Here is a 23212-nt window from a genome sequence, read left to right as displayed (position 1 = left end):
ATCATAACTTTTGTTTTAACCGTTGGATCTGGCTATAACTTGGAGGAAATGTTTGTAATTAAATTTTCTAACATCTCACCGAAGAGATTAGATAAATTTGGTAAATTGCAAAAGTTATTAACGACTGTGTGTGGCAGATCATAATGAAAGTGTTGATCAAAATTATGAAAATGTTCTACATCATTCAAAGGGAATTATGATGAGAGATGATTCATGCATGATATTCTTATATGGGCTCCCTTATGAAAGGAAATGTTTTAAACTTAAGATAAGTATTCCATGTTTTATTAAGGCACATGAATTATTGAGTTTGTAATTTATACTATAATATTGGCTAGTAAAATCTTGTATGCTTCTATCATTGGTATTTTTGTTCAAGATAATTTAGTTTATGAGCTATTTGTAATCTCTCTCTGGCATACCTTCAGGACGAAAGCACAATAAACTTGAATTAAAGGGAGAAATAAATTGATGCTTATAAACGAATTGATGATTGAGACCAGATGCAGAGGGAGTCTGACATTTCAAAAGAGGACAAGAGGTTGATATAAGAACTTGAGCTTCAGAGGGAGCAGATGGTTCAGTCAACTTGTGACAATTTCGATCATAGTGATTGAGAGGGATTTTCACTATTGAAGGTGAAACACTTATGAGGTAAAACTTGATTCAATTGATTATTATACTAATGAAATCATTTAATGCCTTATGGGCCCTGTGTAAATCATAAGGAAGTGACGACTTCCAAATGATTTCCACTTGTATTTTTGAGGTTATTGGAAGGTGACGATCTTACAATAACTTGAGCTTGTGGATAGAATCGCCGACAGAGGCAATCCACATGAGAGCTTGTGGATAGAATCGTCGACTAAGGCAATCCACGTAAGAGCTTGTGGATAGAATCGCCGACTGAGGCAATCCACATGAGAGCTCATGGATATAATCGCCGACTGAGGCAATCCACTTAAGAGCTTGTGGATAGAATCGCCGACTGAGGCAATCCACGTGAGAGCTCATAGATAGAATCGCCGACTGAGGCAATCCACATAAGAGCTTGTGGATAGAATCGCCGACTAAGGCAATCCACGTGAGAGCTCATGGATAGAATCGTCGACTGAGGCAATCCACTTAAGAGATTGTGGATAGAATCGCTGACTGAGGCAATCCACGTGAGAGCTCATGGATAGAATCGCCGACTAAGGCAATCCACATAAGAGCTTGTGGATAGAATCGCCGACTAAGGCAATCCACGTGAGAGCTCATGGATAGAATCGCCGACTGAGGCAATCCACGTGAGAGCTTATGGATAGAATTGCCGACAGAGGCAATCCACGCAAGAGCTTGTGAATAGAATCGCTGACGGAGGCAAATTCACACCTTGAGACTATGGTCCCCTGTGATGAGCATCATATGGTTGATGCAAATACTCCCAATATCATGAGATGATATTTTTGAGTTATGGTGAATATCACGTGCCTTGATATTCTTGCTTATACCATACTTCCTGATATCATAGTGAGATAATATTTTCTCTATTCCATAATTAATCTAGACTTAATGCATTTGCATTGATTTTATCTTCCCTAGCTAAGAGGGAGTGTTAATTATGTTTTGTGTAGCTATGGTGAGGGCCATAAGTGTTGACATGGGAGATCACTACACATGATGTCTGATCATCCTCCCTAGCTAAGAGGGAGTGTTAATGTTTGTAGCTTCAGTCGAATGATCATTTAGAATACATATAATATATGTTGATTAATAATAATATATTATTATGTTATATTATTATATTATTATTAATCATATAAAATTTAATATTCGATATTAATCTATTATATTATTCTAAATTAATAATTGATTGATGAAACATTATAATATTGATTAAATTATTATAATTAAAGGAGAGACATGTCCGTTCAAGGACATGCCTCTCCAAAGGAATATATATAGTATAATGTTATTCAATTTGAGAACACATAGAATTCCAAGAATGCAAGTATCAGATTGAATCAGATATATACATTAAAATACATCCAATAAAATCTGGGAAAATCAACAAGTTGTTCTTTTTTTTAAATATTGGTGGTTGAGCTGAGTAAGGGAAAAAGTAACAAAGAAATTGTGAAATAGCTAAAGAGCTAGTTACCTCTGATGATGAGCAATGGGTTCGAAGCCTAGGGAAGTCTAGTAGTGGCTTTACAAACCACCAAACACAAAGAGCCCAATTTTGTGTCAGAATGTACCAGCTATCATATATCATTATAAACAGAGTTGCCACCTGTAACACAAAATTAAATGCATCACTAAGATAAGTAGACTCCCTACGTATAAAAATATATGGAATAGGTGTTACATCTTGAACTAGCTACAAAGTGCATTTTAGTGAACGCGTCACAAAATAACAAAAATGTCATTTTAATTTTTAACTCTAACTTACCCATGTTACAAGTTGTGAACTTTGAAAAAGCCATTCATGATAATCGAAGTGTCCTCCTTGAAGAATGGTAGTGAAATGCATGGAAATATCAACAAATGAAAAGGAGATTCCAAAACAAGGTATAACACTCAACCATTTGATTTTGTAAGTGTGAAACGATCTTTGTTGAACCTGAAGATGTCAAATGTCAACGTAAAAAAGAAAGGTCCTCAAGAGAAACAAAAGCTAATATTACATTGGCAAAGAACATTAATTATCGAGTGTACTTTAAAAACATGATGACATGTCTGTAATAAACAAGCAAACATATTTGGTCACTCGAAGACTATATTATCCACACAATTACTAATATAACATCTATTGTCATCTTGGAAGTGAAGCTCAATTTTCACAGTCTAGTGGCACCTTGAGAATTTAGGAGAAATAGAAACTTGATAGTTGAGGTCAAACTTATGCTGCAGAAACTACATTCAAACATTGAAGTCAAGTCATCTTGTTTTCATGAAAGATAATGAATGATAGTTATGTTGTAGAAATTTAAGTTAGAGTTATTGTAAATTTCTAACTGTGATTGCACGTTTGTGATTTCATGAATTAAATTGACAGAAGATTATAGTCAGTCAAGCTTAGTATTGGTGAGATTAATCTCTTTAAGTTGTGAACTTTGTATGCAATTTAGTTTTTTATTTCATGATATCATGTGGTGTTCACTCATCTAATTCGTTTCTATCTTATTGGTCTTCAATTTAGCAAGTAGTCAATATTTGTCCACATTACTCCTTCAAATCTTTGTTTACAGTTTAATAATGGTCTTTGTTTTGGCCAATAAGAATTTGTTTTCATTTGAGCTTGAATAGTCTACCCTCCATATCTTAAAATCTCCAATATTTATCAATTTGAGACAACATTCCATTTTATTCGAATTCAGCCTCTATTGAAGATACTCCATTTCCTTTCGAATATATCTAGTATAATCCTACCGTTGCAGCAGATCTTCTGGTATGATGATCACTTCATATTTTACCTAATCTCCTTCCAATGACAATTCACCATATTCCACTGTAAACTCACATAAGACATTATTTCTCAAAGAGGGCAGGAATTGGTTAAGAAAAAACACCATTACCTTGCACAAATGATGCTTGTGTTTTTTTAACTTCCTCATTTGTTTCTTGATTTGACAAATCATTGAGGTTCGAATTTGACAAAACATCAAGATCTGCATTTTCAATCACAAGATCAGTAGCAAAGTGCACTTGTCCAAAAATATTCATCTCCAATTGCAAACTTTGTCGTCCATCATTTCCTAACACATAACCAAGAATAGAAACATGATCTTCTAATGCGTGCACTTCATCTTCCTTGATATCTTATGTTTTATACATAATAAACACTGAAGTGCCTATGGCCCTCTTGGAGGTAATCTTGTCTGCCCACAAAGCATCACATAACTTCTTATGTCAAGTGCAATGATTGGTGTCAACTAAATTGTGAATTACTATGTTCTTATTAGAAGATTCAACTTGCCCATTGCCCCTAAGGGTAATAATCTAACAAATGAGACAATGTAATGCCATATTCAAATAAAAACTTCAAGATCTCTACAAAAGAAAAGCTTTAAGGGTTATTTGTCAAATCTTATTAGCAACCCCCAAACATGAAAAAATACTCTTGCAAAAAATCAATCACAACCTTTGAACTTGAAGTCACTCACTTTGTAGGAATGGTCTTGAACCACTTTGTAAAATAATCTATACTAGTAAGAGAAAATATATGTCCTTTGCTAGAATTCAAGTTTGTTGATGGGGAAGTTTGCACTTTTGTCAACGCAAAATAAAATATACGGAGTATATCCTATCTCTCTTCAATAAGGAAATCTCATATGTTGTAGGACTTGATCAAATGAGATGACCTCAAGGTTTCAAATGTTAGGTCTTGACAACACTTGGATAAAATAAGTGTTAATGTGATTTCCTAGTAATCAAAAAGGGACTTACGCATTTGACAAGCTAGTTTGCATCTAATATGGCAATTTGGTTGATGCTTCACTTCTCAAATTGGTTAAAATAAAGAGCAAAAGGATAGGGTTCAAAGAAATTAAACTAACTCCTATGGTGTCATGTCCCCTCCTTGATCGGTATATATATATATAACCTAAATAAAATAATTATTATTAATATGATAATTATCAAACAAAAGATTATTTGAAATTATTAAATATTATTTTTTTATTAATGTATTTATTAATATGATGAACCTTATAGTGTATTTTTATCTTATAATATTACATCAATGTGAGACCAAGGTGGTGGAGAATATTACTAAGTGATTTATTAAATATCAATAAATATGTAAAAAGAAACGTGATATAAATAATCACGATCTGGCAGAGAGAAATATGCAAACAGGACTTGACTCAGAGCAGCGCTTACCAATGAACAAATATCAAGCAACAGTCAAAACAAAAGGAATAACGACCCATATTAAGGAAATTATGCAAGACTGGGCACAACGATCTCAACCTTAATATGCAGACAGCCAATGGCAGAGTGGTCAATCTTATTATGAAACTGTAGACTCCATTCATGTTGATCCATGTATGCTGTTGACAATGCTAGGCATGTTCGAGTACCTTGAAAACATATATCAATATACCAAGGCAACGGTCGACTTCATAGAACCAAAGAATGTATAATGCATCGAACGATAAACAAGGTGAGCAAGACATTAATAGAACCACCCGACTATGAGCAGCAATCAGATTGAGAAATGTATTCATTAATTATATGATTTAATAAACTTGCGTCTGTTGAGAACAAAGATAAAACAATTCAAAGTTACTTATTATCAAGATGGTCAATTGGGTCAACTATATGAGAGACAGTTACATTATAATGATCGATCTGTTTAAGAATTATCAAATGATCAGCAGGATCATTAAGAAAATGAGATTATGATTTGTTAAGTAACCAATCAAAGTATAACTAAAAGGTACGTGCAATTACTAAAAAGTCAACTTATTTTGATAAGATGTGACTTATCTTTGGAAAACTCTTCAATGAAGAGGCATGTCTTTATAATGAAATATAGGTATATATAAAGATTGTGAATCGTAATTGATTGGGGAGGAAGTAAGGAAAATATTAAAAGTAGATCTATAATGAGAATAATATGTGTGATTAATGCTGGAAATAGAACAGCATATACATAAAAAAATATACAGAAATCAGAAAATATAATAAGAGTTTCAAGCTAGGGTATACGGAGATATAAAAAGATCATGGATTGGATCAGATCAGAACTGTTATTAAGTTACAGGCAGTGGCATCTTTGTTCTTGGTGGTATGTGTGGGATGTGCTTAATATATAATATTTTTTATGGAGGATTTAATAGTAATATTTAAGGATAATACTAATACAGTCTATGATTCGTAAGGCGCTCATACTTAACTCCACATACAGTGGCAGACCAGATCTGACGCATGTCAGATCTGTCTGCTAGTACAGCTATTAGGTAGAATAATGATTAGTGTTTTAGTAAATGGCAGTGATGGCATATAATTTGATTTATTTATTTTGAATATATATATACATACATACAAGGGTTGATCAGTTAAATAATACTTTATAAAGAACTATTCTGCAATAAAACATATAGTGTAATACTATCTGAGAATATATATATATAAAAATATATATAGTAATTTGAATGAATAAGTAAATGTTGTTTACCTCACTGGGTAAACAGGAAGAATACAGAAACTGAACAGCAATGCACAATGCAAATACCAAAGAAGTACCAGAATAAGCTTTCCATTAATGTCAAGAGATGTTCATATTATATTCTGTCGTCAACATTACATGTCCTCCAACACCCGGAGGTGGTACAATATATGACAGCCGAAGGGGTGCGACACAACCGTCGCGACTCCAACTACCTACCCGTCGGCTAACTAACTAACCGCTGTAACTCATTATTACCGACGACAACATAAACATAACAACATAACATAATGATTATTCCCGACAACATCATCCCCCCCAAGAAAAGAAGTCGACTCCAACGACTTAATACAAAATAGAGATGAACGACAGGAACTACTGACGCCAGTCGGGCCCGGATCTTATACACTTGCTGCGTCCTCGCCTGAAAACCCTTTTCTGCTACCATCTGATGCTCAAGTGCGGATTTCACCAATATTGCTTCCTTTGCCATCACAGTTCTCCTGGGCCTAACCCAAACTTGTCTGCAAAACACGTTTTTCAGTCTCAGCTTCCACCAACTGCTACTCAAATGATATTGTCTCCCTAGCCAATTTGTCCTCGATAGCCACCCGTGCTGCTCTCCCGGCATCCAACTCCTGGGTACGCTGAACTAAGTCTCACGCGACTATTGCCTCCAACCTGGTGGTCAGCTCCTCCCGAGCCCTCTATGCATCCACCAAGGCAACCTCACGTCCAGCCGAGACATACTCCGAGTTCCTCAAAGCGTACCAGTCATGCCTGGAGGTGGCCACAATCCGCTGGCACAGATACTAGGAGACACCTGAAATCCTCCATCACACTCCCTAAAGGCTAAAAACTGAACTGAATAACTCCCTGGTGTCATACAACTGTGCGGACCTGCAATGCCTTCCCTCAAACTCTGTTTGTTCGCAACCTCCAAATCCGTCTCCCTCTACGGCTTATGGCTTCCCTGCCAATGCTTAGCTGTGGGCTTCTTTCGCACAATACGGACAACCACAACACTTCCCGTGGTCTTTTGTAGCTCAAAATAAACTAGGGGTCTGGGGGCAACGCCCCCAGCGGGGTCGAGGGGCGGCGCCCCCGCGGGGTCTGGGGCAGCGCCCCAGCGGGGTCGAGGGGCAGCGCCCCCGCCGCCAACACCAATTTACAACCTTCAGAACCCCACGAAAGTCCATGGCGCGCATCATTTCTGTGATATTTTATGATGTCAAAACCCTTCTTCTACACTCCAATATTTTCAATGTCCAGGCTCCAGATGTCAGCAAATCATTTTAAATCTGGCCGTCATCGTTTTTTTTTTGTTTTTTTTTTTTAAGGGCACTGTAATGTCCCCGATGGCTACCCGGCCATACAACCTCCCTATACGGTCAACAACAGCATTGGCACCTCCGATCGTGCGGCTGCTTGGTCTACCTGTGGCGGTCGGCCCGTGCTTTACCCTTCGCATCACGTGGTGGCGTGCTGGTGCGGTGTTCGGCGTCTTCTTCCCTTTACCCCTTGTTGTGCGGTGATGGTGGTGTGCGGGGTTGTTTTGTTCTTCGTCGCGGTGGTGTTGTGCGGCGTCTTTGATGTTTGGCGGCGTTTTATTCTTCCGCAGGCTGCTTGGTGACCGCCTTCGGTGGCTCCCACCGCACGGTGTGACCACCGCACGATGGTGCCACCGTCGGTGGTTCCACCACACGGTGGTGACACCGTCGGTGGTTCCACCGCACGGTGGTGCCACCGTCGGTGCTTCCACCGCACGGTGGTGCACCGTCCACCGGACGGTGGTTCCATCGTCGGTGATGCCACCGCATGGTGGTTCCACCGCACGATGGTGCCACCATCGGTGCACCGTCCACCGCACGGTGGTGTCACCTTGTCACCTTGGTCCCACCGTACGGTGGCCATTTTCCCCTTCTTTTTCTTCTTCTTTTTTTTTTTTTTTTTTTTTTCGAAGTTGTCTAGAGAGTCTTCGACTCGGGTCCCCTGTCTCTGGGATCGCCCTTCATCCTTCTCGGTTTTTCTCGCCCAAAAGTCTCCTGCTTTTGTCCCATGCCTCTCGAGTTGCTTGCCCGGCCTCTTAAGTCCCCTTCCATCCTCTCGGGTCCCCCTTCGGGCTCTCGGGTGTCTGTCCGGCCTCTCGGGTCCCCTGCGCGCTTCGCGTGGTAGGGTTTCAATTTGGGCCCGTTGGTGGCAAGTCTATTTTCAATGGCCATCGGAAGACCTGGAACCACAAATTCTATAGGGACCACGACCTCCTTCCCGTACATAAGAAGAAGAAGGATAATAAAGATTTTGAAGACTGCGGTCTTCCATACAGGGTTCCAATCGTTGCCGACACTCTTCGGATTATTTATGCCGCTAGGGTTTGGGGCGTCTCCCTTCCAATATTCTCTGTATTCCGGCAGGTACACCTCTGTTGGTTGCTCTGGTTCCTCTACTTCGAGCCTGTAGCTTTAGAACATTTCATAATCCTCCATTTGCCAGTGGAAGAGCCCGTTAGTCGAGCATACCTCATCTTCAGAACATCCCTCCAATTCTAGCACCCCTTCACTATTCGGCTCCATCGCGTTCTTGCCCTTGCTTTCATCGGGACCCCCTTCCCCTTTATTAGAATCCTCTGAGTCCGAGTCTGAAGAGGCGAGTTCTTCGCTGACATCTTGGGTGTGTAGGTCAATGGTATATTTCCGCCCTCCCTTCTCCATGGAAAGGGTATTTTTCTTCCAGTTGTGGTTTACCCTCGCATTGATCAACCACGTTCTCCCCAGGATGGCGTCATAGCCTTTCTTCTTCGAGGGAATAACCACGAAATCTAACAAGAATGGTTGCGTACCAATCGTCACTTGCTGGGCCATCAACAGGCCGAGTGGCTTAATGCCGTGTTGGTCCGCTCCCACCAGGTTGAATGTGGGTGGCCACAGGGTGGGCTTCCCCAGCCGCTTCCATGTTTCTTCTGGTAGTACATTCACCCCAGATCCACCATCCACAATGGTGTCCTTCAGAATGGTCCCACGGATACCCATTTCTACCACAGCTGGGTGTCTACCACTGCTCAAGGCTAGTAACATCGGGTCAGTCGAAGGGCTGACGGAAACCTCCACCTGTGGTGTACTCTTCGAAGCGGTGGTGGGAACCCCTACCTGTGGTGCACTCGACGATGCGGTGGCGGGAACCCGTACTTGTGGGGCACTCGACGCTGCGGTGCTTTGCACATTGGTGAGGATGGCAGTCCTCAATTGTGGCATAGAGTCTAGAAGGTCTTTTACCTTTATCGGCACCTCCATCTGCAAGATTTGCCCAATGATGTTATTTTCCGCTTCCGTACGGGATGATGTACTCGCCACCTCATTGTCTCGTCGTTCGGTCGTCATCTCACGTTCAATATTTGCCTTTGCCTCCCGTAATCTCTCCTTCTCCATACGGGGGTCGGGATAAGTGGTTTTTTTCATCTGGGCGCGGGTGATCGCCAGTACTTCTTTCTCACCAGTCTTCTCAGCCTTCTCAATGTTGAGGAGATTAACCCCTGCCTATGGGCAATTTGCATCCTCATGGTCGCCTGGCCCACACCAACGGCAGAGGTGCTGAGGGTTGGCTTCCTTCGTGCAATCACGGGTGAAGTGCCCCCACTGATTACAGGCCCTACATTGGATAATCGGGCATCCCTTCGCATTGTATTGGACCCTGTTTCTAGTGGAATTATTATTATTCCCCCGTCCGCCTTGTCGGTTTCCTCGGTAGCCTCCGGAAGATGCATTATTGTTTGAATCCGATGTGGAGGGCTGCTCCTGGGCAAAGAGCACTTGCTGGTTACGTGCCTTCAGATTGTATGGGCATTCCTTCGTAGAATGTCCCATGATCTGGCAGATGTCACAGAATGCCTTCTTGGGACAGACACCCTTTGTGTGGCCGCTCTCCTTCCAATCCGTGCACCATAGTTCATCATCCTTGCTTGTGGTCCCCTTCATTGTCTTAAACTCTTTTAACATCCGTTCCATATCCTTCTGAAGGGCCGTGACTTTCTTCTTCGGCTTCTCATCACTGCTACTCTCTTCTTCCGACGTATCATCTTCAGAGGATGACGAAGATCTATTCTTCTTCTTTTTGGCCGTCTTATTTTCACTTTCCAAGTCCATGGCCCGGTTGTATGCATCATCGTAGGATGTCGGAGGCACAATTTTCATCTTTCGTCGTAGCTTAGGGTTCAGACCCTCAACAAACCACCGCTTCTTTAAGCCATCAGCCGGTTGGCTTTCCATCTTTCCGACTAATTCCTTTAGCCGGCGGCCATATGCCCGTACGGTCTCCTTCTTTCCTTGCTTTGTTCCATAGATTTCCGAGACTATCTCATTATCATCTCGGAGAAGCCGAAATTCCTTCTCGAATGCTTTCTTCAATTCATCCCACGTAGTTACCCCGGTTTTATCCAAGTCTGAATACCAGTCAATAGCCACTCCTCTCAGTGTGGCGGGGAACTGCTTCATCCATTCATCCTGGTCAGTCACCCTGTTGGCTGTCCAGATGGTTTCGCAGGTACGGCAATGCCGTGCGGGATCATCCTTGCTATCCCCGTTGAATTTGGGCAACTTTTGTTTGGTCGCCATTGATGGAAGTCGTCCACTTGGAGGTGGTTGTGGCCGTGTCTGCCCTCCGGGGCTGCTCCCTCCGATGCCGTTGATGTCTCTTGTGGTGGTGACCAAAGGTACGGTGTTCTGCCTTGTACCTACCGTGCGGTTAGCTTCCCCTTTGCCGTCACCCGTGCCCGGCTCCCTTCGGTGATCCTCCCTTTGTGGCGTGAGAGTGACTACCGTGCGGTTAGCTCCCCCTTCGCCGTCACTCGTGCCCGGCTCCCTTCGGTGATCCTCCCTCTGTGGCGTGAGATATAAGTTTTTGAACCGATCTCGAGTCTCTTCAACTAGTTCTCTCCGTAACCTAGTTTCCTCCAGAAACTCTTCGAGGCTTCTCGCTCTACCGTAGTCTGGCGACGCGTAGAAATTCCCCTCGGCTTCTGCACCTTCCGTGACACCTCCTTGGTTCCCTTCGGGCAACCCTTCGGCAGGTCGTCCTTCGGCAAGTTGCCTCAGCCTCCGTCTACGTTCTACACGTTGTTCCAGAATCAAAGCCTTCTACGCAGCCTCCCACTCGTCGGTTTCTAATTTCTTATTTCTGTCTTTATTCAATAAATTGGGCATTAATTGTGGTACAATTTCATGTTTCACAACACATAAACCAAAACACAACACGTCTTTATTAATTCATTCTTTTGTATACAATCAACATAATTCTTCTGCTTCTAACAGTGTTCTTTATTTCTCTCCCTTCACAATTTAAGGATTATTTGTCCTTCGTCGGTCTTCCCTACGTCCGTCATCCTGGCGCTCATGAAATTCTCGTAAGATTTGCTGTCGTCGGTTCTCACGGTAGGTGTCTTCTCTGCAGTTTTGAAGAGCCAAAAATGCTTGAGCCAGAAGGTTAGGCAAACTGCTCATTAACCGATTCACCGCCGGGCTTACACCAAGCGCACTCCACACAGCATCCGCTGGAACAGCCTCAATGGTGGCTTCCCTCCGTACGTGTGTTTCGATGGCCGCTTGAAGGATGCAAGAGAAATCTTTTGTGAGTGCTCGTTCTCCTTCGAACAGTTCTTGGTGATCTTCGTCATGGTTACTGCTCGTCCCCTCGGGCAATGGTTGTCCCATTATCCCTGTGCCATGTAGTATATTCCCGTCCCTCTCGAAATAATTTCGGCAATGGCGCCAAATGTTTACCTCACTGGGTAAACAGGAAGAATACAGAAATTGAACAGCAATGCACAATGCAAATACCAAAGAAGTACCAGAATAAGCTTTCCATTAATGTCAAGAGATGTTCATATTATATTCTGTCGTCAACATTACATGTCCTCCAACACCCGGAGGTGGTACAATATATGACAGCCGAAGGGGTGCGACACAACCGTCGCGACTCCAACTACCTACCCGTCGGCTAACTAACTAACCGCCGTAACTCATTATTACCGACAACATAAACATAACAACATAACATAATGATTATTCCCGACAACAAATGTGAGATTATAAATCTGATTGAATTATCAATTCAATATCAGGAAGAAGATTACACTGATTGAATTCAGGTTAAGATGGTTTTTGTCTCCTAATCAGTGTAGTTTAAGTAATAAGTATGTTGAGATAGAGTAATTAAGGTTAAAATAGGTCTAAACCTAGTAGGGGACATCACATTTGGACAATGACAATAATGGTTGGTGTTGCAGATAAACAGATTCCTCATATAAAACTGATTCATGCTTAACCAGAGATAAAATCACAACACCATAGAAATAGTGCAATCTCCAAAGGAAAACGAAAGATTTTCAGATCATGAACATAAATCTAAGTACCCAACTCTGGTGCAACTCAAACAAACATCCACAATTGAACTAACAGCAATAATTGGCTCAAACTAACCGTACACAGAAACTTACAATCAGCAAATCCCTATTGGTATGAACCAAAAATCAATCAAATACCTTTGCACTTCACCATAAAAATCACTAAGCTCTAACTAATTTGATGAAAGGAACCATGCAAACAAAAAAAGACAAGTGGTTAAACACCATACTTCAATGCTTTATTTATTTGCTTTAGCTGCTGGTACAACAATTCTTGTTCAGCAACTCCTATTCTATTCTATTCTGCTTCTAATTCTACTTGTTGGCTATTGCTACTGATAATGATCACAATGAGAGAGGCACTGGCCTTTTATAGATATTACATTTTATATCAACGACCAAGATTTAATTCATTTAATGGCCCAGATTTGCCTTCTAGAAACCCTAAACAACCTTATTTAATGATTCTAACTTCTTAACTGTTTCCACTACAGGAAAGTTACATGCTTCCCAAGACGAAATAACAACTTTTTTTTGTCACAAAAGGACAAAATTGCTAACTGGATAAATAACTAGCTTTTGGCTTGTATTGTTTTATATTAAAATTTGGCCAAAAAGTTATTATTTTGACAATAAATTAATTCTTTTTTTACAATAAGTCATACTCCATCTCATACCCAACTATCATCTCTTCGTTTCTGTATATTTCTTGTAGCATTCCCCTAGCATATCTTGGGAATCAGTTACTATTTTTTGGAATTCTAGAAATGTTACCCTCTGGACTGTGATAGTGTTCTTTATTTCTATCAGAGGCATTTCAAAGAGTCTGTTACTCTCAATCAGAGTTCCCAAACTCGCCACGAGTCAGGCGAGTTCGCCGAGTTGGCGAGTCGAGCAAAGCTCGGCGAGTTTTGTTGACTCCGGACTCGGACTCGGCGAGTTATGACCAAAACTCGCCGAGTCCAAGCTCCAAGACTCGGCCACGACAGGTCAATGTTTTGACTTGTTTGACAAGTTAGTCTCTCTGTCAGGATTCATATATGGAATATAACATTTAAGTATAAGAAATTTTCTCTTTCTTATACTTTAAGTTATATTCCATATATATTGTCAGAATGTTTGAGAGTGGTTTCAGACCTCCATGAGTTATAATGCAAAATCTAGTATCCTTCAAATTTCCAGACTTAATCAAATTTCAGACCATTTCAGGATCAGGATGACATTCCAGACTTTTAAGGTGAGTTCACTCTAACCTTGATGTAAGGGACGGGACCTAGGAGGACACTATGCATTCAACCAAGGTTTGATTTAGCAACTTGAAGCATGACTATATAGTACATAAAAACCCTAGGAATGATCTAAATAACCCCTAATCACTCAACTAACCTAACCTCCTTCACTCCACCTTGAGGATATCCACCTGAATTGATGACCTTTGATAAACTCAATCCCTTCAATGCAAAGGCTAAGACACTAAAACGACCAACAACAAAACTAAAAGAGCTAACCCTAGAAAGCAAAAAGTGGGGGTCTTCATTTGCAATGGGGTGATGTGTGAGTACCTCACAAAATGGATGTTTCTTAAAATTTTGAAAAAAAGGGGGTGAGTTGGGGACATTTCCTACCTGTCCCCACATCCCAAAAAATCCCCCCATGGGGCACAAGGTTATTTTTGGCAAGGGATATGTCTTTGAGGAGCATATTTTCAAACCCTTATGGCCTCACAATTCCCCCTTCCATCCAACATATATATAGCCTAAAAACTAAGAGGTCCATGAAAGACCAAGGTCAACTATAGTCCCAAGGTAAAACCTAAGTTCAACAAGCACACTATTTAATGCTACCATACACAAGCACTCCTTACAGTTTCCAAGTGAAGATGTTCATGATGTCTCATGTTGGTGCTCCCAAAATTTCAATTCGGCCAAAGAAAATACTAAACAGAAGCCCCAAACAAGTAGATACTCTACCAGCATGCCTTTCATGGCATAACAAGCTAGCACACATTATAATTGGGCTTTATTCAATAATGGGTGCATGAAACAAGTTTTAAATTGTTAAAAATCTCTTAATTTCGAGATTTTTTTAATTTTGCCGAGTCGTTGCCGAGTCACGAGTCGAGTCAGCCTTGCCGAGTCCGAGCCGAGTCCGAGTTTGGGAACTTTGCTCTCAATTTTCCTTAGAAATGCATCATCTTCGGAATTTTGATCTTGTGTTTCCCATTTTGTCTTGGTAATCTTCTGGCACTTTTGGAAACGTTATCTGGGAGGCTTCAAGTCAATTTCCTCTTAACTGACCATCTCCCTTGGTTCTTCTTCAAACTGCTTCCTCATTTCGACCACATACACAATCCATGTGCTGGATTCTCCATCAATACCTTAAGATAATCTTTATTTGATCAGCAATAATCATATTCATTTAACATATTCTTCTCGAACATAGATGTCATGGGACCCTATCACTTACCCTTCTCACTCTTTCTTTGGAAGGGTCCTATTTTGATAGAAACTAGCTGATACCCCCCACACAAAGATCCATTGGAGACTTTGACTCTTCTAGTCCATTGGAAGATTAACCTCTTGTTATGCAAATTCAGGGTTCCATTTTGCCGATCATCATTTTGGAGTTTGATTCAGACCTTATGATTTTACTAGATTATGAAATCTGATAGTGGGAACAATTTATGTCATTGGAAGGCCTGCCACTTAGGAAAACCCAGACCTTGGAAGACAAACAAGAGCTCTAAATCAAATTGGAGTTGGGAGTATCAAAATAGGAGACTTGGATTGCAGCTGATTAGAATTTCTGATGTGAAATTCAGACACAAGAAACTGATTTGAAACTTGGATCTGAGACAACAATGTGAATTTGGAAACTCTGTTTTAGACTGCATTTTGGAAACTTAACATTCAATCTGCAAACTTGGAACTTGGAACAGATTTGGGACTCTTATTCAAGACAAAAGTCAGACCTGGGAAGCAAATTGGGAAAATTTGTCTGTATACTTGGTGCTAGGATTCTGATTTGGAAGTTCGGAACTTGGAACTTTAACTTGGATTGAACCATGCCTTATAAACTTGGATATTGGATTGTCATTAGGATTAAGACAAACTTCATTGTTATGGGAACTCAGACCTAGGAATGATGCTTGGAATTCCTGATTGGAAACTCAGAGGCAAGACTCGTTTTAGGATTCTCTGATCAGAAATTCGGAGGTAGGAAACATTTTAGGAATTCAGCAAACAAAATATGGTGTTCGGAAACATTTAAGGATTAAGGTCCAAAACATGGAGTTAGGAAACATTTTAGGATTTCGGACCAAAACATGCAGTTAGGAAACATTTTAGGAATTCAGACCAAAACATGGAATTAGGAAGCATTTTAGGATTAAAGACCAAAACATGGAGTTAGGAAACATTTTTAGGATTAGTGCAATTTTGTCCCTGTTCCAAGACTCCTTCCTAAGTCCGTATCTAGGATAACAGCATTCAACTACTTTGTGCGCAGCTCGGAGAGAGGAAGAAAAGATGAAACTCAGACTTAGGAAAAGTTTTAGGAATTCCTAAATGCTTCCCAATACCGAGTTTGTCTTTGCAATGACTTTATTTCTTCTCCATCCTTATGCATTCCTACTTTCCAAATTCTTGTTTGAGGTGAGGTTTGGTCTTTGAGTTCCTCTCAACTTCATTCTTATCTCTCATTTGATTCCAATGTTGCTAGCAGACCTTTGGATTTGAGAAGGCATATTCCACAAGAGGTTGGGGTTTGACCTAGGCTTAAACTTGAATCCTTAATTCCTCCCTCATACCCTTATATACTTCTTCTATCCATGGTCAATTTTGAGCATTGATTCTCACCTCTACTCCTTGCCTTTTATTCCATAAGTTTTCAGTCAGGTCTAATTCTTGAGTTCCCTTCCACACCTCCTGAGATTGCAAGATGCAATTTGACCTAATCTCTCCTATTTTCTCTCACAATCCTTACAGGACATAGCTACTGCAAGTTATTAGCAAAGCAAGCAGAACAGAGGGTGTCCCTATCGGAAATGGGGTGCGTGTGCAGAACAGAGGGTGTCCTTGTCTGAAGAGAAAAAGTCATGATTAAACTATGCAACCTTGTGATAAGAATTGATCCACAAGAGTATCATTTGATATTGAGATGAATCTGAATAACATATTGAATTGATTAAACTGGATATATGGATTACTACAATTATTACAATGAATGTTTATAAAAGCAAAAGAATAAAACCCTAGACAAAACCCTAGGTGAGGATTAAGTTAGATCATGAAAAGTTTCCTTATCCTATTCTATGGGGCAACATAATTGTTGCCACTTTATGACACCCTTGGTCCATCAGTAAGAACCGATCAGAGATATGTTCCATGGACCAGCGCTGCCCCAATTGATCAAGGTGAAAAGCAATGGAATTATGAAGTGTGAAGTGTTGTCTTGTCAGAAGGAAGTTCCTAGTCTTCAACCCCGGAACCCCCAGGTTCCCAAGTTCCTAGTTCTTCAACCCCAAAACTCCGGAACCCCCAGGTTCACAAGTTCCTATTTCTTCAACACCGGAACTCCAGAACCCCCAAGTTCCCAAGTTCCTAGTTCTTCAACCCCAAAACTCTGGAACCCCCAAATGCCCAAGTTCCTATGTCTTCTACCTCGAAACTCCGGAACCCCTAGGTTCCCAAGTTCCTAGTTCTTCAACCCCGGAACTTCGGAACCCCCAGGTTCCCAAGTTCCTAAGTCTTCTACCCCGGAACTCCAGAACTCCGGAACCCCCAGGTTCCCAAGTTCCTAGTTCTTCTACCCTGGAACTTCGGAACCCCCAGGTTACCAAGTTCCTAAGTCTTTAACCCCGGAACCCCTAGGTTCCCAAGTTCCCAGTTCTTCAACACCGAAACTCCAAAACCCCCAAGTTCCCAAGTTCCTAGTTCTTCTACCCCGAAACTCCGGAACCCTGAAGTTCCCAAGTTGCTAAGTCTTCCCAACTTCGGTGACCATCCTTATTCAGTGACTCACATAGATGGGTGAAGAATTGCAAGAAATGTGCTCTCTTCTTTGGGAAGCAAAGACTAGCTGCCCTACCTCTTCATCCCATCCACGCAGATCAACCGTTCGCCCAATGGGGTTTAGACTTCATTGGCATGATAAACCCACCTTCTAGTGCTGGCCATAAGTGGATCTTGGCCGCAACAGATTACTTCACTAGGTGGACAAAGGTAGTTGCATTGAGGGATGCCACTGAGGCCTCAGTGTTGGAATTCCTTGAGGGAATTGTAACAAGATTCGGTGTCGCCTCCACCATCATATCAGACAATGCCAGGGTATTTGTTGGAACCCAAATCAGTTCTTGGGCAGTTAAGCATGGTGTATACCTGAAGACATCATCCAACTATTACCCTCAAGGTAACGGCTTAGCTGAATCTTCCAACAAGAACCTCATCAGGATAATTAAAAGGACAATTGAAGACAATCAAAGGGCATGGCACACTAAGTTGAGGACAGCCTTATGGGCTGACAGGATCACACCCAAAAGGGCGATTGGTAACTCCCCTTTCATGCTAGTATATGGGAAGGAAACAAGACTCCCAACTTCCCTAGAGTTACCCTCTCTTGAACTAGCACATCAACTGGAATTGACAGAGAATGATGCCATGACAGTAAGACTAGCTGAGCTGATGGAGCTGGAGGAGGTTAGAAGTCAGGCTATGCATACACTTAAGACTCATCAAGAGCGAGTCAAGAAGGTTTTTGACAAAAGGGCTACTAATAGGGTCTTGAAAGAGGGAGATCTAGTTCTCAAGTGGGATGCAGACAGAGCCAAAGTTGGGCAACACTCCAAATTTGATGCGATCTGAAGTGGTCCATATGTCATCACTAGTTGCAAGGAGGCCAATGCATTTCATCTCTCCAAGCTTGATGGCGAAGTTCTTCCAATCCCAGTGAATGGGATTCATCTCAAGCCCTGCCTCTAAAGAGGGTGTTGGTGACTATGTAAATATTAGACTAGAGGTTGTTTTGCTTTCATAAGTGCTTATGCACATGCCGCATTCTCCTTAAGAGGGTGTGCGCTCTAGTTTTCAGTTTTCCTCCAAGTGATGACGCACACATGTTTTGCGTCTTTTCAATGACTCGGTGCCCAATGGATGCTTAAGGCTTCTGGACTTCATGCTTAACAAGCAAGCATCCCGCAGAAATCGCCAAAAATGTTATTTTATGACACCCTTGGTCCATCAGTGAGAACCGATCAGAGATATGTTCCATGGACCAGCGCTGCCCCAATTGATCAAGGTGAAAAGCAATGGAATTATGAAGTGTGAAGTGTTGTCTTGTCATAAGGAAGTTCCTAGTCTTCAACCTGGAACTCCGGAACCCCCAGGTTCCCAAGTTCCTAGTTCTTCAACCCCGGAACTCCGGAACCCTCAGGTTCCCAAGTTCCTAAGTCTTCAACCCCGAAACTCCGGAACCCCCAGGTTCCCAAGTTCCTAGTTCTTCAACCCCGGAACCCCCAGATTCCCAAGTTCCTAAGTCTCTACCCCGAAACTCTAGAAGCCCCAGGTTCCCAAGTTCCTAGTTCTTCAACCCCGGAACTCCAGAACCCCCAGGTTCCCAAGTTCCTAAGTCTTCAACCCCGGAACTCCAGAACCCCCAGGTTCTCAAGTTCCTAGTTCTCAACCCCGGAACCCCCAGGTTCCCAAGTTCCTAGTTCTTCTACCCCAGAACTCCGAAGTTCCCAAGTTGCTAAGTCTTCCCAACTTCGGTGACCCAGGTCTCCGAAGTTCCCCCAACTTCGGCGACCCAGGTCTCCAAAGTCTTCCAAACTACTTCCGGCTTGCAACACTTCTGGATGACGTGATCAACACTCAAAGCTTTAAATGCTCTGACAGCTTTGGTGACTTATGCACCTTCTTTTGTGGAGCCACAGGGGTGCATTTAATGTTTTTAGCAAATTTCCATCAAGGGAGGTACGGGGCCATGCTTGTTGTGGTGACTTATGTCATGTCTGCATACTCTGACTTTGAAAGGTCAGTCAATCCACCCTTCTCAGAATTGCCTTTTGTGGGTATGGCTAGGTTGCTTGCATGTACAAGTCAAGTGCATGCACTTTCCTGCACTCCCAAACTGACATACAGGGGTCATGATCACTCTTGTAACCATTTTTCTATATAAAGGTTGTTAAGCCTCATTGTAAAGGATTCTCTTCCTGCTAGCTTGAGCTATTCCATGCTCTCCCACTTCTCTTGTATTTATCTTGCATTTGTGCAACTGTAAGTTTGGCCATTGGCCTTACAATTAATTGAAATCACCATTCTTGCCTACTTTCAACTTATGTATGCTATGTATGTTTCCTTACCTTCATCATAGGTGTATGTTTTGTGGTTCTTCTCTCATATATGCTGTCTTAAATTTATTTGAGTGTGACTTGCGGGAAACCTTCTCCCCTCTTGGTATTCAATGATTCTAACCTTCATACATGCATTGGGGTCACTCATACAACTGAAGTTTGTGCATCTCCTGGGTGTTTCAATTGATTTTTTGTGTCATTTCGGGTAGGGAGAGGAACAATCTCTTCTTGGTGCATCACCTCCTTTTATTTCAAGCATTTCTCTCTTCCCTTTACCTCTGCGATTTGTTAGGATAGGCCTAGGAGTTAGTTTTGAAGTGTTGAGTTGTTTCAACACCTGCACCTGGATTGAGAAGGAAGTCGGCCTTCGTCGGAGATTCCACCCCCTTGCGCAAGGTTCCACACTTCGAGGTTGTTTCCATGTTTCACAAGGTTGCTGAGTTGATTGCTCAGCAAGGGTGCAAGCTTTTGTGATAACAGTAACCTATAATTAGCTCAATCTAAATATAGAAGAGCACTCCTAAGTTTAGCTTAAATGTAATACAGTAATAGGGGACCTAAGTAATTAAAGATTTATTAATTTACTAAGGTGATCACCTAATTACTCCAACTATGCAATTTTTTTGGCTGACGAAGCTTCTACAATTTTCTCTTTACCTTTCATTCTCTCTTGTTCCTTTTTTGCCCTCAAGTGCTCTACATGAGTGAAAACAATCGTAGAATTACTATCAAGATTGAGAGCGAATGTCTATCAAAGTCATTCATTACTTCAAACAAGGGTTCATATTTGATGAATCTTGTTATAGAGTCACCATCGAGATAATCAATTTGAGTCAAGACTCAAACTTGCAAATCCAAAATCTGGAAATGTCATGATTTGATTTAATCTTTGCATTTCTAGACACATGTTATGACATTACCACTATGCGCATCTATATTGTGAAAAGTACAATAATTTGTGGTTGATAAAGGAGCTTCAATATGAAATGTCCTAAAGTTGATGTGTACTCCAACCAAGGGTTTTAGAACTGATTACGTTTTATAATTGGTAAGTTCCTCAAATGCATATACAAAATGATAATCAGATTGGACACAACTCACTCACTAAAACAACAATTTATAAATTATTTTCTGAATCATTACTGTCAAAGATGAAATAACAAGTGCATACTATTACCCATGACAACTCAGATTTCACAAAATCATTATAAATCTGATATATGGATAGAGGCAATTATGATTCGGGTGCAAATGTTACCAAGTTGTCCTAGGCACCATTAATTACATGGAAACATACTAAATCCTCAGTTTACCAATTAAAATCATACCCAGCCCAAATTCCCCTTCCAGTTGATGCTAGCAAATGAATTCCACTATGACTCCGAATAAGGTTGTTGCACCTCTTTTACAAGAGCACCTTATGATCTCCAAGGGATTTTTGGGCCAAAACTAACTTGTTGACTCTTCAAAAAGAGAAATATCCTGAAATGATGTTTGGGTATGCTAGCAACAGGATTATAAAATCTGAAATCACCTCCAATCTACTTCAAAAATCCTTCACAATGGTCTATGCCAAGCCTGCTTTAAGTATGATGTTAGCGTATGATAGCAACAAGATCAAATAATCTAAATCACCTCCTAAACTACCTTTTGATCTTCCACAATGATATGCACTCAGTCTGATCCATAATCTGAGCAGATATCTCCCAATGGCACTCCTTTCTTGAAATCAAATAACTCTGGTTAGCATGTGTGCAATTTCCTAAGGTGGAGATGCTCAACAAGAGGCTTGGGGTTTCATCCTATTGACGTGTATTTTGTACACTATCAAACACAGAATAAAATACCCAAGGGTACCTTATCCTCTCTTGAGTAAAGCCTCTGAATGCTGAAGATATCGCGAAAAAGGATCAATCAAGATGACTTCAAGGTTCTTCGTTGTAGAATCTCTACATGTGGATAAGCACCAGTGGTCGTTGTAAATGCTGTTTCTTCAAGCGGCCTTACGTTTTCGATCTGCAGGAACAGAATTTTCCTAAAGCTAACAGGTTCTCAAAAAAGATCAAAAGATAGGGTTTGCAAGAGATGAATTCTAATCTAATCCTAAGAATGACTCAATGTAGGCTAGACTTGGTAAGATTCTACCAATTTCAGTATTGCCAAGGAATTACAACTCTACTGGAATTGATGCGATCTTCTAAGGTGATTAGTGATTTTTCAAATCATCAAGAATTATAGACACTACCATAAAGATACATATCAATAGTTCAGTAATGATTGAAGGTTCAAGCAATCTAAATATCTCCAGTTGACCACACAAGGCGTATTTACAATCAGTAAGAAGCTAGTGATTTGGAACGTGAATCTCACCAAAGATCAAGCCCAACACTTAGTCCTTCGAACTTAAATACTGCTTTGACTGAGAATGATTCAAGAAAGTAAACAACCATGAAGATAGCCACAAGAATTGCAATAAAACACCATAACTTCAATATTTTATTGATCTCAAAGCCAAAATAGACAACAATTGTTTGAAATTCTTTCTTCAATACTCAATCTTGCTACAAAATAACTTTCTTCTCTCCAAAAGCTCTAACTATCTATCTCCTTAATATCTAATCTCTAATCTTCTAATTTCTAATGACAAAATGAAAATGAGTGAGGGTATATATAGCATCCTCAATTACAGTGAACGGCCCAGATCAAAAGAAGATCAATGCCTGAGATTTTGACACCTAAACCCTAATTAGGGTTTGTTACAAAAAGTCCCCTTTTAGTTGAACATTATTAAATGCATAGCCAAATATTTAATTGGCACAAAAATCGAGGGAACATAGACCAATGATCATTAAGATGCCACATCATTTTATAACAACCTCTCTTTTAGAACCTTATTCCCTTTCCAATGTTCTTTCTTAGCATATGCAACGAATCTGGACACAATTCCTTCAATCTCAGCAATAGGAATCTCGAGAAGATTCCTCATTCGTTCTTCCAAGTGAATGACCTGATCAAAGGCTTTGAGAAGAGCCGTTTCCCATCCAGGTTCGAGTTCTTTGATCTTCTCAATCAAGAGCATAGTAGTGAACATTAGATCCCATTGCTCATCTGTGATGACATTCTCATCTTTGCAAAAGATGACCTTGACTCTTTCTTCCAACTCTTGAAGGTCCACATCTGTCTCAACTTCGATCCTCCTGCCAAGAATGGTACACAACACTTCAAACACCTTATCCTGAATTGGATGGATGACGCCTTCAACTTGATTGCATTTGGTGTTGATGTCCTCGAAAAGAACCTCTTTCATCTGGAG

General features: G+C 40.9%; 1 protein-coding gene across 1 annotated transcript in view; it reads right to left on the bottom strand.

Moving 5' to 3' along the window:
- LOC131855885 (ABC transporter C family member 13-like) overlaps nucleotides 1-23212 on the bottom strand; it is a 115692-nt gene that overhangs the window by 79221 nt on the left and 13259 nt on the right. The window contains exons 4-5 of the mRNA XM_059221225.1: nucleotides 2435-2605; nucleotides 2144-2275 (exon numbers count right to left, since the gene is read on the bottom strand). Coding sequence (XP_059077208.1) covers nucleotides 2144-2275; nucleotides 2435-2605 — 303 coding nt within the window. The remainder of the gene's footprint in view (nucleotides 1-2143; nucleotides 2276-2434; nucleotides 2606-23212) is intronic.

This window comes from Cryptomeria japonica, chromosome 5 (assembly GCF_030272615.1).
Source record: "Cryptomeria japonica chromosome 5, Sugi_1.0, whole genome shotgun sequence".
Classification (NCBI taxonomy): Eukaryota; Viridiplantae; Streptophyta; class Pinopsida; order Cupressales; family Cupressaceae; genus Cryptomeria; species Cryptomeria japonica.
The sequence above is the reverse complement of the archived record's forward strand: the minus strand, read 5'-3'. Positions and strand labels throughout refer to the sequence as shown.